The sequence below is a fragment of the Struthio camelus genome, chromosome 3 (genome assembly GCF_040807025.1).
Source record: "Struthio camelus isolate bStrCam1 chromosome 3, bStrCam1.hap1, whole genome shotgun sequence".
Lineage (NCBI taxonomy): Eukaryota > Metazoa > Chordata > Aves > Struthioniformes > Struthionidae > Struthio > Struthio camelus.
Window position 1 is genome coordinate 95107335 of NC_090944.1, and position 13964 is coordinate 95121298.

The following is a 13964-nucleotide window of genomic DNA, read 5'->3' on the forward strand; positions in this document are numbered from 1 at the left end:
GAATTCCTTTTTATGAGCCTCAATAACTGTAGAAGGATCTAGAACAGGAAAGAGAGAAAGAGAGGGAATTGCCAGTGCCCCACAGTTCAGGGACCAAGTGTTTTATGGACTGTTTGCTTTGCTTAAGTTTCCTTTTTGGAAGCAGCTTTTCTAAAAGTTTGCATAAAATTCTGTTAGGAAACGTTGCCAGGAGCCAGGATAAGTGGAGGCCTTTCCAACCTGTCCTTCTCCTTTCGAGGAATGGATGCCATTCGAGAAGCAATGCACGGGGTGTTCCTTTACCATGCAATCAAGGTATGATGTGCTTTTGGCCCCCGTGTATTTGCGCTTGGCAAATATGCAGGGCTGTGTCTGAGAGCCCCGGTCGGGGGATTCTGTATGTTTTTTCAGTATGGCATGGACATGGGAATTGTGAATGCTGGGAATCTGCCAGTGTATGATGATATCCACAAGGAATTGCTGCAGCTGTGTGAGAATCTAATCTGGAACAAAGATCCTGATGCAACCGAGAAACTTTTATATTATGCTCAGGTAACTTGTAATTTTAAGCTTTGAATAGCGGTTAGCTTAGCACCTGGGCTTCAACACCTCCCTGCTGATGATAGATAGAACATCAATAAAGCGTGCATGTGTGCCAATAAAGCAGTGGGTGTTGGAAGTTACTAGTGATACTGCGTGTGGTTCGGTTACTGAAATAGAACAGAACGTGAACTCTGTAACAGATTGAGCCTGTCCAATTTCCCAGGTGCCCTGAAAGATCCTGCATTGCAGTTTTCAGCTGCTTCAAGAGATCAGACTGCATAGGTGCTCTCTTAAAAAATCAAGGCAGAAAAGGCTAACGCATAGCGAAACGAAACCTTGTTGCTGGAGCACACCTGACCTGGCAAGTGCCCTGTGGAAGGCAAAGACAGTAAACATATCTCTTTAGTGGTGAAGGTATAATTGGATTATACGTGAAAAACTTAAGTGGTTGGCTACAGTTCCTGGCTATGCCATAGACTTCCAGTTCAGGATGTATCTCATGTCAAAATGGGGATCAGCTCATTAGTATTTATGAGATACTGTCATGATGGTGATGATAAAAGATATGCATTACACTCCTGGTGGGTTCCAGATTATCAGCCATAAGTTTAGTGAAATCCTCTTCTGAACAGAACCAACAGCAAAAAAAAAATCTCTCTGGGTTAGGTGGCTCCTAGAGCTGGAGATAAGCACACCTGAAGGTTGCGTGCCCTTTCTGAAGCTCTTGACTGCATTGTTTAGGTGTGCAGGTTCATTTTGTATGTAGCTTGCGCTGCAGTTATACCTGCTGTTCAGGAACAATAACAACAGGTTTAAAAACAGTGCAGGAAGACTCTCTCTACCCCTTGTGCCTAGGCTGTTTCCTAATGTGCTGTTCGTATCTAAGCAATTCACTTGCAAGTGATCTTCTCTGTCTTAGTAGATTCTTACTGTTAAATTGTTTAGAGTTGCGTGGAGAGGAAGAAGAAAACCATACATGCATACGTACACATGCACACACGCAAAAGAATAAAACGTAGTGCAGAGATGAAGGCCTTAAAGGACAGAGCTAAACCATTGACACAGCATACACAGAGCACTATTTAATTGAATTTTCAGAAATTACTTACATGCGTTTGGGATTTTAAATACTTTCTGTATGGATCTCTGAGAGCAGGAGAGAGACGCGCACTCCAGGGGATCACTTAAAATGAAAACATTTCTCTTAAGGAAGTCTTAATTCAAGGTGACTTAACTTTAAAGAGAATCAGTCACATAATTAAATATGTTTTAATAAGTTTAGAAAGAGATTGCTTAGGTGTTTCTGCAGAACACAGAACATGGATCTAAATGGAGCATGAAAAGTAAAAATGTGCGTGAACTCCTTGTAGATCTGCAAGTGTGGGAAACTATTTTTGATATTTCAGATATTTGAATCTCTGTTCTGCCTTGTGGCAGTTGTTCTGTTATGCGGGTAAAACAGTCCCCAGTTACAAAAAAAGAAAGAATATCTTGATCCAAAACATCTTTAAAAGATATAATAAGAATTGGAACAAAATACTATCAAGACCAAAAATTTTCTGGTTTTCACTGGAGGTAAGCATGTTGATTTGGGTATCATTCTGGCTCTGCAGAAGTGCAAGAGGCTGGATAGATCATAATTTAATTACGGCTCATGGAAGAGCCATATCAGGCGTTGGAGTTCAGAGCATTTTTCAGAATATCGGTTCTGACCTTCCTCTGATTTAGTGCACTTGAATCACTCAATTCTTTTCTGTAAAGGCTTTTTTTTCCTATATTTTTTATAACACAGACATGTATTCACTAGTCGGTAAGTGCATATGCTCTTTTTATTTCTGATTACTGCAGTTTATTCTGCACAAAGAACATAGAATGTGCAGTCCCATTTCAAGTATTGCACCTCTCATAGAGCTCCAGTGAAGTGTCCTCCTAATTCCTGCAGGTAATAGTGCTTGCCAGTTGCTTGAATGTTAGACCTTTGGGGAAAACAAGGCAATTACTCTTTGTACGTTTAGGAGATCAGTTTGCATCCGAAGTTTGAGATTAAAAACACTTTCCATCATATTTACAGCTGTAAACATTCTCAAACTGGAATTTAGTCCCATTTATGGCAATGGGAGTTGTGCTTCTGAAGTTTTTTTTTTTTTTTTCATCCTTAGCATGCAGTGTAATCATCCTATTTTTTAAAGACCTGCATGTTGTGCTTGCTGCTGTGGTCCCTGCATGCCCACTCTACAGCTTCATGGGTTGGTTAAAGCAGTGTTGGTTTAGATGAGAATGATATCCTTGCTAAAATGTCTGGCCAGAGGTTCAGGAGCACTTAGCAGCTTGTGAGAGAATCATGGAAGGGTGACCCTCAAAGCAGGGTCACCCGGAGCAGGTTGCTCAGGGCTGTGCCCAGCTGCATTTTGAATATCTTTAGCTATTGAGACTCCACAACCTCTCTAGGCAACTTTTTCCCCCTTTTGTTCTCTTTTTGCAAACTAGATCTATGAGGGAGGTGGGATTGGTGAAGTTAGCTAGCATTCATATCAGCACGAATGAGGACGTACTCTTTTTGCTCCTCTCATGAGTGAGATCTTGTTTTGGATGAGGTTTCCCTGGCTTAGTTCTGATGGCTCTGTCTTTAAAGAGTGGCTAATGAGTGCTCAAAAGCATAAGAGGGTTCATAGGGAAAGAAAGACTTCAGATTCTGTGGAAGAGCTGAGGGAGAAAAAGAAATTACTTGCCTGCAGTGTGATTGTTGGCGTAATGGACAGCGTGCTCTTCCATGGGCCTTTGTGGTGGGTGCTTAAGAGCTTTCTTGTACCATGAAGCCCTTCTGGCTTTTGCCTTCATAGAGAAGGTGGGGCACAGGGGGAGTGTGAGGCAGAGGGAGTCTGCGAGGGACTGGGACAGTCCATGTGTGTGAAAAACAGTAGTCCTTTAGGCCTTCTGATTGCAAAGATACCTGTGACAGGAAATAGTATAAACTCTCCCAGCAGAAACTGGTTTAGTGCCACATGAATCAGAATTTTAAAATGAAGTGACACTGTGTGACGCAGGAATCGATTTAAATTATGTTTCCAGAAGTAAAACCCTCAGGATTAGTTATTTCAGCATTTTTTTTAAGAGCGTGAAAATTATTGGAATTGTTCCCTCTTTTTTTGTTCACATCTTCATGAAGATGTGTACTTTTGGGGATGTAGATTCACTAACTGTCTGCCGGACATCACACACATTTACAGTGTGATTTGCATGTACGACAAAAACATTATTATAACTATTTAGAATAATTTAAAAATATGTTATGTACAGTACATAAAATTATTCTGACTTCCTTGAAAGTAAAGTCCGTAATTGCACTTCTTATACTGTCCAGCTCCTATGGATGTCTGTCTTTTTCAGAATCATGCCCAAGGAGGGAAAAAAGTGGTACAGACTGACGAATGGAGAAACAGCTCCGTAGAGGAAAGGCTGGAATATGCTCTCATAAAGGTGAATCTGTGTAGAAAATTGCCCTGCCTGAGCAAATGGCCGATGAGTGCTCTGGAGTGTAAAATTTCAGCCCTTAGCCTAGAAAGGCCACCCTTGGCTTAAAAATCCTTCAACAGCTGTAGTTTTTTCAGTAATAAAGCTTTGAAGTCAGTAGACCAGACAGAATTAATGATGATATGTGTTTAAACTTCACAATTTGAGGTCTTTAACCTTTGGTATTTTATTCTGCTAGTGCTGGTACCACTAGCTGGTTGCTACTTACTGCTTTTACTTTCCAGTTGTTCTCTGGTCCTTTAACAGTTCAACTGAGTTGGACTAAGTTGCACGTCTGCTGAGGGAGCAATCTTTATGTGAATGTATGATTCTCTTCTGACATGGTTAAGAAAAACAAAAACACTAATATGGGGACTGTTGCTTAGATTAACTTTATATGCCTTGGACATACTGTGTTTGTTTCTTAGGAGAACCTATTTTAGGCATACATTTGAGATATTCTTAAAGACTAGCAGTATCTGAAGTAGGTACTTATTATTTTGGAGGGAGGAGACAGCTCTAAATATAAGCTGTATTTCTAGAAAGTTAAAAGCTTTTCAATTTTTTTCCCCAGGGCATTGAGAAGTATGTCATTGCAGATACGGAAGAGGCAAGATTAAATCATGAAAAATATCCTAGACCTCTAAATATAATTGAAGGGCCTTTGATGAATGGCATGAAAATTGTTGGTGATCTTTTTGGTGCTGGAAAGATGTTTCTGCCACAGGTAAAAAGAAAATTATTTCTTGTATTTTCATATTTGTCAAAAACTAGCATTGTAAAATGTAGCCAAAGTATCGTGTGCTGGCTGTCTTATCAGGTTTAGCACTTGAATTCAGAAAATTGAGATTTTCCTATTTGCCTAATTTGCCTTATTTTTCTTTGACACTTTACACTTTGAAACTTGACACTTTATATATATATATATGTATGTATGTATGTATATACACAAACACACGTGCATATATATATGTGTGTGTGTGTGTGTGTATATTCCCCCCCCCCAGTTGTTTTCCTTTTTTCCTGAGTGCTTTTGCTTCATTTGGAAGGCAGTTTTAAATCAAGTGATTTTTGTTTGGATCTTTTTTTCCTCTTGCTCTTTTTCATGGATTTTATGTAAAGGCCCGGACTAGGAAGGTGCTAAACACGGTTACCTCTTTGTACTAGGAAGGTGCTAAACACGATTGCCTGTTTGTAGCTTCTCATTCTGTTGCGAGTGGTCCCAGAGGTTGCACTGTGAAAGTAAGTGTTGTGTGTGGACGCTTAGTCCGATAGAACCAGCAGCTTGCTACCACAGAATGCTTTGCAAAGCTGGAATCTCATTCTGCAAATGAGAGGAAGTTTTGTTGCTTGATTGAATGGATATAAAAGAAAGCTATGAGAAATTTGAGGGTATTCCTCTGTTTGATTTATTTATTTATTCCTCTCCATTTATCCATTCAGGTGATAAAGTCTGCTCGAGTTATGAAGAAAGCAGTTGGCCACCTTGTTCCCTACATGGAAAAAGAGAGAGAGGAAAGGAGAGCCGAACTAGGCAGCGTAGAGGAAGAGGCAAGACAGTCACTTTTACTATAACTCTTTCATAGCATGTCTTGACAGAAAATGAAATTGTTTTCCAAATGACTTTTATCCATCTTCTTATGCCTGAGAGTTGAACAAGCTGTAGAGAAACAGATAATCTTGGCTTAATTTGAAGTAGGTGTGGAATGCATAAAGTGCAGATTTTGTGGAACTTTGCTTGGTACATGTCTAAGCTGTTCTTAAAAATCTCCTGAAGGATGCCATAAGCTTTTATAGGCATTTAATTCTAGTGTTGGTTATTCCTGGTATTTTTAATCTAAGTCTTCACTGTGGGAAATTTTGCCATTACCTGCTGCTTCCTCTACCTTTGATAAACTCCTTAACTCCTTCTTAGGTGTTCAAAGCCTGTTACAAGGTTGCTGTTTAGTCATCTTTCTCCCTAGCATCCCCCCAACTGTTCTCTCGGCTAAAAAACCAAATTCTTTTAAAATTTCTGTGTAGATCGTGACTTCTAGCTGTCGTGTTAAGATAGAACAGTATGCTGATTATATTTGCAGTCACAACTAAGTTGTGGGACACCAGCAAGTATTTAAGAAAACAGTATCTGAATTTAGTCTTTTCATGTATGATTTTTTTTTTGCATTTTCTCAAGACTGCTAGTAGATACTAGTGCATGGTACTAATATGGAAGCAGAAATAATCAAATGGTACAAATAAAAGATGGAAAATGACTGGCTAGGTGGTAGCTTCCTAGACAAGGGTCTGAGGGTTGTAGTTGTTACGTTCAGCACGTCAGTCAAAAGTGTCATGCTATTGCAAAAAAATACCCCACCTCCCCAAAACACCCCACAGCTACCAAATTAGAATTGATAAATGTGATGTGCGGTGATTTTTATTCTCCGCTCAGCACTGATAGAAACACAGCATCCCTGTTCGAAGGTGGTACTCAAGGAAAATATGTAACTAATTAGAGTTTCAAAAGAGAGCAGTGATTAGAAGCCTGAAGAATGTAATCTCCAATGAAAGTTTGGAGGAATTGGGTGGCATATGTTTTCTTTCAGACTTCTCTTGACTAAAATCTTCATCTTTACGAGAGAGATCTGTAGGGAAGAAGAAAATAAAACCTTTTCCACATCTAGTCAAGAGTAAATGGGGCTTAAATTTCAGTGGGAAGATACTTAGGTTAGGTCAGGAGGAGAAGGAAATGCTGTAATGATATCAAAGCACTGCAGTTTTCTGCCTGGAAAAGTTAAGAGCTTTCAGAGTGACTTACGACTTGAAGTGACTTCAGGAGGACATCCAGTTGTGTATCTGATTCTGTAATCCTTCTTAACGTGTGGTATCCTTCTTAACGTGTGGTGAGGCCTCAGCTGGATACCAGTGCCAGACAGAATTGAGCAATTAGCTTTATTTCACCTAAGGCTAGTGCTAATATCTGGCATTCTGCAGCAGTGTGCCATGTGGTCCTGTATTGGCTTTGCAGTCCACTTTTGCACTTTAACGAATCTAATAGTTATATTGTTTTATTAGTTATTCCCCATTTTACACTTTCTTTTTTGACTCCTTTTCTTTTTTTCTTGCAATACTTGGCAGTTCTGTTATTGAATTTTATCTTATTGATTTTAAGCGTGCTTGTTTAATTTGTCAAGTTAATCTTGCATCCTAGTCCTGTCCTTCAGCATCCACTCCCCTCTCCTTTAGTGTCATCCTTTGTTTTATAGGCCATCTTAAATCACTGATGAAAATACTAAAAGATTTTCAGGTTCTAGTGGGCCTCTCCTTTATAGCATTTCCTGTTTGACAGCTAACAGTTGGTGATTCTTCTTTGAGAATGGTTTTATCAACTACCTATGCATATACTTAAAGTAATTTTTTCCAAATTTGATTAATGGAATATGTGATGTGATGACACTGGTTATCGAACCTCTGTAATCTTAATGAAAGAAGGAGAATGCCTAGTCTCTTCTCCCATTCTCCTCTTAGTTGTAAAGACAGTGTCTTCTCTCCATTGTCTCAAGTGGATCTGTTCTCTCTCTGTCATGAGTCACCTTTTTGTGTGTTATCTCCCTCCTGCTTATTCTTTCCTTTTCCACTGCTATTTTTTTTTTTTATTTTAATTCAGATGCACTACAGGTTTAGACTCGTAGGAATGCCTGTATTTTGCATCTTCTGGTTTGTTCTGATGCTGTTCGAAGTCAGCGAAAATCACTTCTGCCATGGGACCTACTGTGAACCTTCTGGCACTTAAGTCTTTTTCTAAAAAGAAGTTAAATGGGGTTTGAGAGACTCTGAAAAATGTAGTAAGCACTCTGCAGAGGTTGTGAGGTGTTCTGTGTTGCTGGGGAAGGCGCAGGAGGTAGAAGAAAAGTGAGGCCTCTGTCCTGCTTTCTCCATCTTCTGCTGAGTGAGGATTGTAGTGCTTTTTCCTCTGTGAATATTTTTGTCTCTGCATAGGGAATTGGAGAGAAAGAGGAACAACTGCCTTTAATCCTACCGTTAGATGTTGCCTTGGAGGCAAGTGATTGTGGTAGCTTATCCATCTAACGTTACCCAGTCTATTGTAACCTCCAGGACGGTTTTAGTGGCAGACTGCTAGGAAGTGCAAATTTTTGATTGTTGTGTTTGAGGATAAATGGCTCTGGCTGTGGATCTCTATTAAGATTTTAAAAAGAAGGGCTCTGGATCCAGAACTTGAGGGCTTCCTTGCTTGAGAGAACTGAAATCAGTTTGCTGTACGCAGGGTTTATGTAGTGTGTGCGCTCTGGCCCGTATTGCTTGCTGCCCAGCACATATTTTCCTTCTTATTTGCAGATCTAATCAATTTTCTTCCTTGGGTATCAACCACTGGTTAAATCAGCAGTAGTTATTGGATATGATGCATGTGGATGGCATTTTTTGTTCTTCCCCCAGTTCTCGATTCAGTTTTTTTTTTAGTTTTCTCTTACAGTGCAGCAATATGTTTTCAGCTGCAGTATTTTTCATAGCTGTCCAGAGGTGCTGTCCTAATAAACCTGCATTTTGTGGTCTCCGTTACCTGGTCTTCTGAAAAGACGAGCAATGGGGAGATGCTGGATTAGCCGTTTTGATAAACGGCAGCATTGGTAGAGATGTATGTATTTTTGTTCAACAGAGGTGTTAGTATCATAGGAAATGACACTATCCTTTTTGGTAATATATAAAGAAGGCGATGCAGGTTCATGGAGAGAGCTGCTTGATAAAGCCCAGAATGATAACATGCTTTATAGAAAGATATAATCTGCCGGTTCTGTCATCTGCAAAAGAGACAAGATAGTGGCCAGAAAAATATTTTGTGTTTTCACATAGAATGCGCTCAGGTTTGCACTCTGTATAAATGCTTTGCGATTCAAGTAGTCTGTTATTCCCCTCTGATCCCACACACATTCAAACATGGCACTGCGATGGCGTGGAGCCGCTCCAAATGACAGCGCTGATTATGCTATTAATAATGTATCATGAAGGCCCATGTCTTAGTAGAGAACTGCTACAGGGAAGTTGCACTGTTGTCCTGCTGGATAGGCCCCTTTTGCAGGGTTGGTACCATCTAACAGGAGCAGTCTGTGACAGCAGAGCTTCCCTTCTTCAAGGAGATTCTTTTTCCAGCCTGTTTGCTCAGGTTGGATAATCTGAAGTAGCCTAAAATGTTTCCCTTGCTACTGATGTTGCATAAAAAAAACCTCTTGCTTTTCCTAATTCCTCTCATTGTTTGCAGCATTGCATTGGATGATTGCCCTTGATGCACAAACGGGTGTGTGATTATGAGCGTTCATACCTTGTTGTTCTAAATATTTAATCCATTTAAACTATTTATCAGTGGGGTTTATGTTTGAAGCAGGGGTGCTCTGCAAGTTCGAGTGTTGCATAGCACAAAATGCTATCCAGATCTGAAACTTGTTGTCTGTAATTTTTGTTAAACCCAGATATTTGAATAATATGCATTCAATCTGCAAGGATGTTTCTTTTTATTATTAATCATTTGTATGTTTAAGTACAGGTTTTTATGACTAGGATCTCTTATAATGATTGTTGATTACATCAAATACGCTATATTTTGCAATTATATGTATTACAATAGGAATCTCAGTTGTGGATGAGGATTCCATTGTTGAAGAATTTGTGCAAACTTTTTCAGGCTTCTGAGCAGTTTAATTGCAGTGTTACCTGTTCGCCTTTCAGGATCCTTACCATGGTACGATAGTACTAGCCACTGTCAAGGGAGATGTACATGATATCGGCAAGAACATTGTGGGAGTTGTTCTGGGCTGTAACAACTTCAGGTAAAGAGAATAACAGTTCTGTTCCTGGTTATTGATATAATGTGTGAGGCTAGCTAATGTATAAGGCTCCCTCAATAGTAGGTGAGGCTAGCTGCAGCTGTGGTGATGATAGCAGATTAGAGGTGGACATTTGTTGATTACTGTCCTCCTCTGTTCCTATAGTTGTGACCGAGAGCGCTGATCGTATCAGCCATTACCAATGGAGAGGCAAGAGGGAATATAGCCTTCTTTCATACCCTTTTTCCTAGTAAATTGGTATCTGAAATGGATGAAGTTTAACTGAAATATAGATGAGATCTTCAATTTTTTTGTATTTAAGAAAACAGGACAATTGCAGCAGGCAAGACTGCTTGCACATAGTGTAGTGTGCTGGAAAAAACTAAATCTTACTAGTAAGATTCTAGTGAACCTTTTGGTATGTTTTTCAAGCTGTTTGCTAACTAGGGTTTTAAAAACTTATTGGGGAAATTTTTTCTTTTTTAATTAAGTAAAGGAAGAGATTCTAATCCTGACTCTAAAATCTAAAAGATTTTAAGAAAAGTCAGCTCTTTCCAGGCCTGTGTGCATGCTGCAGGGTTGGCAGCAAGGATGGAGTAGTTACATTTCCATCAAAGCCCTTCGTCAGGAGTCTGTCAGATGTTTCTCAGAGCTGAATCTGCTTTGGATTTGCATCTCATCATCCATCTTTTTTCTGTTGTTGTTTGTGGTGTTTTTGACTGTTGGTGGCTGTAACTTATTCTACAGAAGAGCCAAAGTCATCTCTTTGTTAAAGGAAAAGTGTTGAAGCCAGTAACAGTGCTGTGTATATGCTATATATTCAATTTCAGTGTTTCTTGAACTTCTGTTGATTATTTCAGACTTCCTTGAGCTTTATTTAGAAAGAACCACTTAGAAAACACCATGGCTTTAGTTCACTGTCGCCATGTGTGTAGGAGTGAGGCTTAACGAAGCCAGCAGGCTGGGGTGGCTCACTGGAGAAAGCAAACAAACAGAAACCCTGGCAGTGGCTTGGGATGATAGGAACAGAATGGTAACAAGGAAAGTGCAGTGTCTCATTTCACACAATGTGGGCTTTAATAATACAATGGATAATTAATATAAATCAGATTATATTCCTGACATGAGGTATGAGGTCCTCATCATATCTAAACCTTCTAATATTGCTCAACTGACTTCAGAAATAACATGAAAAAGTAATGTAAAAAATTATTTTAAATAATTTTTAATAATTTTTCTTTGGTACTTTTCTGGTACTTATCTAAAACTCAACTGTGCTGAAAATTTTTCCAGACCCAGAGCTATGTCCTACATTAAAATTAAATTAAGTACATTAAAATTACATTCAAATTACTAACAGAAGTCTTAAGATTTTTTGTTTTGTTTTTCTTAGGTCAGCCATTTACAGTAAGAGCAATGTTGCCCTTTAACAGAAATATTTGACTACTACTTAAAAAATACTGTGTCATCTCACTTCTTTTCACAGAGTTATTGATTTAGGAGTCATGACTCCATGTGATAAGATATTGAGAGCTGCTGTTGAAAACAAAGCAGGTATAGAGAGATTTCATTAGTACTCCTGAATTGCTTGATTTTTAAACCCCACTTGCATTTTTTTTGCTACTCATTGCATTCCTGTGCTGTTTATGATTTGGTCAGACTACCCTCAGATAAATCAGAACTTGTAGGTTAACAACAGTAAATATTTAGTATTTAGCACTTCTGTGAAACTTATCCAAGGAACTGAAAACATTTATTACGAGAACAAGTCCAAGAGACGTGTTTTAGTATTTGTTTTACAGACGAATAAATGGAGGCTTGGAAAGGTTAAGTAGCTTTGTGTTGAGTCTTAAATCCATAAAATAACTTTTCATTCAGCCTTCCAAACCAGTGAGTGTGAAAACTAGGATGAATTGTTCTAAAAAATAATGAACTTTCTGATCCAACTTACAGTTGCTTTCAAATTGTGCATTGCATCTTGGAAGAGGTGAATTGTGTGGAACACAGGTGGTGAAATTTGAAAGTGTTTGCTGACTGTTTCTAAGAGCAGAGCCTATAATTATTTTGTCTTATTTCATGTCTCGATGAAATTCCTGATCTTACATACCTTGGCTAGAAATTAGATTTTTTTTTTTTTCTTAATTTAATTTCTTACCCTCTCAGTTACCTCAAGTTCAAAAAAGCAACAAACCTCAGTGGTATGAAGGTATGAAGCGAAGCTTGATAATCAGAACTACTGTATATACATGGCTGTGAAACTAGAGCAGTAGGTGCTCAGCAGCTGTGAAGACTGGGGATTTGGAACGACCTTCATTCTTGGAAAGCTTTGACTTTGTAACTAGGTCAAATCTAGCTTCCAGGTTAACGGTTACCATGCTTTTATTTCACTACGTAGTCTGATGCATGAAGCTAGAAATGAAGCATATTCTGTAGTAATTTTTACATCTTTCTAGAGTGGATTTGCTAAATCTTCTTTGTGTATGTTTGTAAATTTCAAATAGATATCATTGGCCTGTCTGGTCTCATCACCCCTTCTTTGGATGAAATGATTTTCGTTGCCAAGGAAATGGAGAGATTAGCAATAAAGATTCCATTGCTGATTGGAGGAGCAACTACTTCTAAGTAAGATGTCTGGGTTGGGAAGATGGGAAAATGTGCATGAAAATAATGTGAACTGGGGAAGAAAGGAACTTTATAGCCATTTCTTTTCCCCTTTCCTTCGTTTTCCCTCAACACAGTTGTTGTTATGCGTTTTTCTAAGACTGATAAAGTTATTTCTTATATTAGAGGTGCTGGATTATAGTGGAAGAATGTAATTGGGACACAACCAATAATGGACACCTTAAATATTTCCTTTGTGCAAGTGTTAAATGTGCTGACCTTAATCTTTCTGTCTAGAAGTTCACGGGCATATGCATATGAACAGAGTCCTGTTCTTCTAAGGGGTCGAATGATCTGGTTTCGATTCCTCGGGGCATTCTGAACAGGCATGATTTTTAGCCTAGAAATGGTCCTATTGACATCAAGCAGTTAACTGTCTTCAGGAAAGCTAGCATGACTTCCTGGGTCATTGCTCAGCACTTAGCAATGCTGAGCCCCAGTCCTGCTCGAGCAGGCCAACAGGGGATACATTCTAGCTGCTTGCCTTGAAGTAGTTAGTTTTTGCACTTGAGAGACTGAGCTATTCTGTTGCGATCTTACGCGCTCAGATCCATTCCAATGAAATAATACAGCTGCTATGATGTACTGTAGAACAGCATTGACCGCTGGCTGACACCTAGTATTAGGCTTACCACAAATGTGTTTTGGGCGTGTGTAACGGCCTTGGGTCACGCTTTGCTGACTGGTTTATGCCCGATATATTTGAATAGGTGGCAGCTGAGGAGATTGCAGAAGTCATTTCTTGCATAACTAAAAGCTGTTAGCGGTGTTCCTTTCTTTACCAGAGCAGCGCGTGCTCTGGTCAGAACCAGTAGGTCCATGAATCCTGTAGTTTCGGCCTTAGCAAATTGCGTTAAGACTAACATAAAGGTTAACGTTTGAAGTTGACGTAACTTTACGGATAGTGAATAGTAGGATTACTGTCTGTCTAAATTGATTCTCTAGTTATAATGCATGGTTAACTGTATCCTTTTTCTCCTTTTTCGTGGGAGCCTCTTTGAGAACAAACATGGAATTTTTCTCTTCAAAAAAACTTTATTCTAAGTAGACGGCTTAGGAGGGCCCCTTCGTCATATGTTTTTTAGTGTTTGTGCATTGGGCATTGTGTCCTAATAACCAGTGTCACACAGTTTTTAGACTTCTTGGAGATGAATGTAACCAACGGCAAGGTTGGCCTAAGTTGTATCCCTGAATACGGAGATTATTGAATAATATATGTATAATTTTATTTACATAAATGATAATTTATTCTTCATGTGAACTCTGTATAAACATATACACATGCATCTGCCCAGATAAATACAAGTCCTGTGAAGTACATATAAAGTAAAGCTATTCTTTATGGCATACTGAATAGATAATATACATTTAATTTTGCTTCTTTTCATAGTCTTAAGTTTAACCACACGTGCGTTCTGAAAGCTTGTATATGTGTTAGATGATTCTTCATTAGCAACC

The 13964-nt window shown here is 38.9% G+C and overlaps 1 protein-coding gene across 7 annotated transcripts in view; it reads left to right on the forward strand.

Moving 5' to 3' along the window:
* Window positions 1-13964, forward strand: part of MTR (5-methyltetrahydrofolate-homocysteine methyltransferase) — a 73389-nt gene that overhangs the window by 27084 nt on the left and 32341 nt on the right. For all 7 annotated transcript variants that reach the window (XM_068939247.1, XM_068939244.1, XM_068939243.1 and 4 more), the window contains 8 exons: window positions 178-294; window positions 391-531; window positions 3910-3999; window positions 4607-4759; window positions 5476-5583; window positions 9748-9848; window positions 11332-11399; window positions 12347-12467. In XM_068939247.1, the coding sequence (XP_068795348.1) occupies window positions 178-294; window positions 391-531; window positions 3910-3999; window positions 4607-4759; window positions 5476-5583; window positions 9748-9848; window positions 11332-11399; window positions 12347-12467 (899 nt within the window). The remainder of the gene's footprint in view (window positions 1-177; window positions 295-390; window positions 532-3909; window positions 4000-4606; window positions 4760-5475; window positions 5584-9747; window positions 9849-11331; window positions 11400-12346; window positions 12468-13964) is intronic.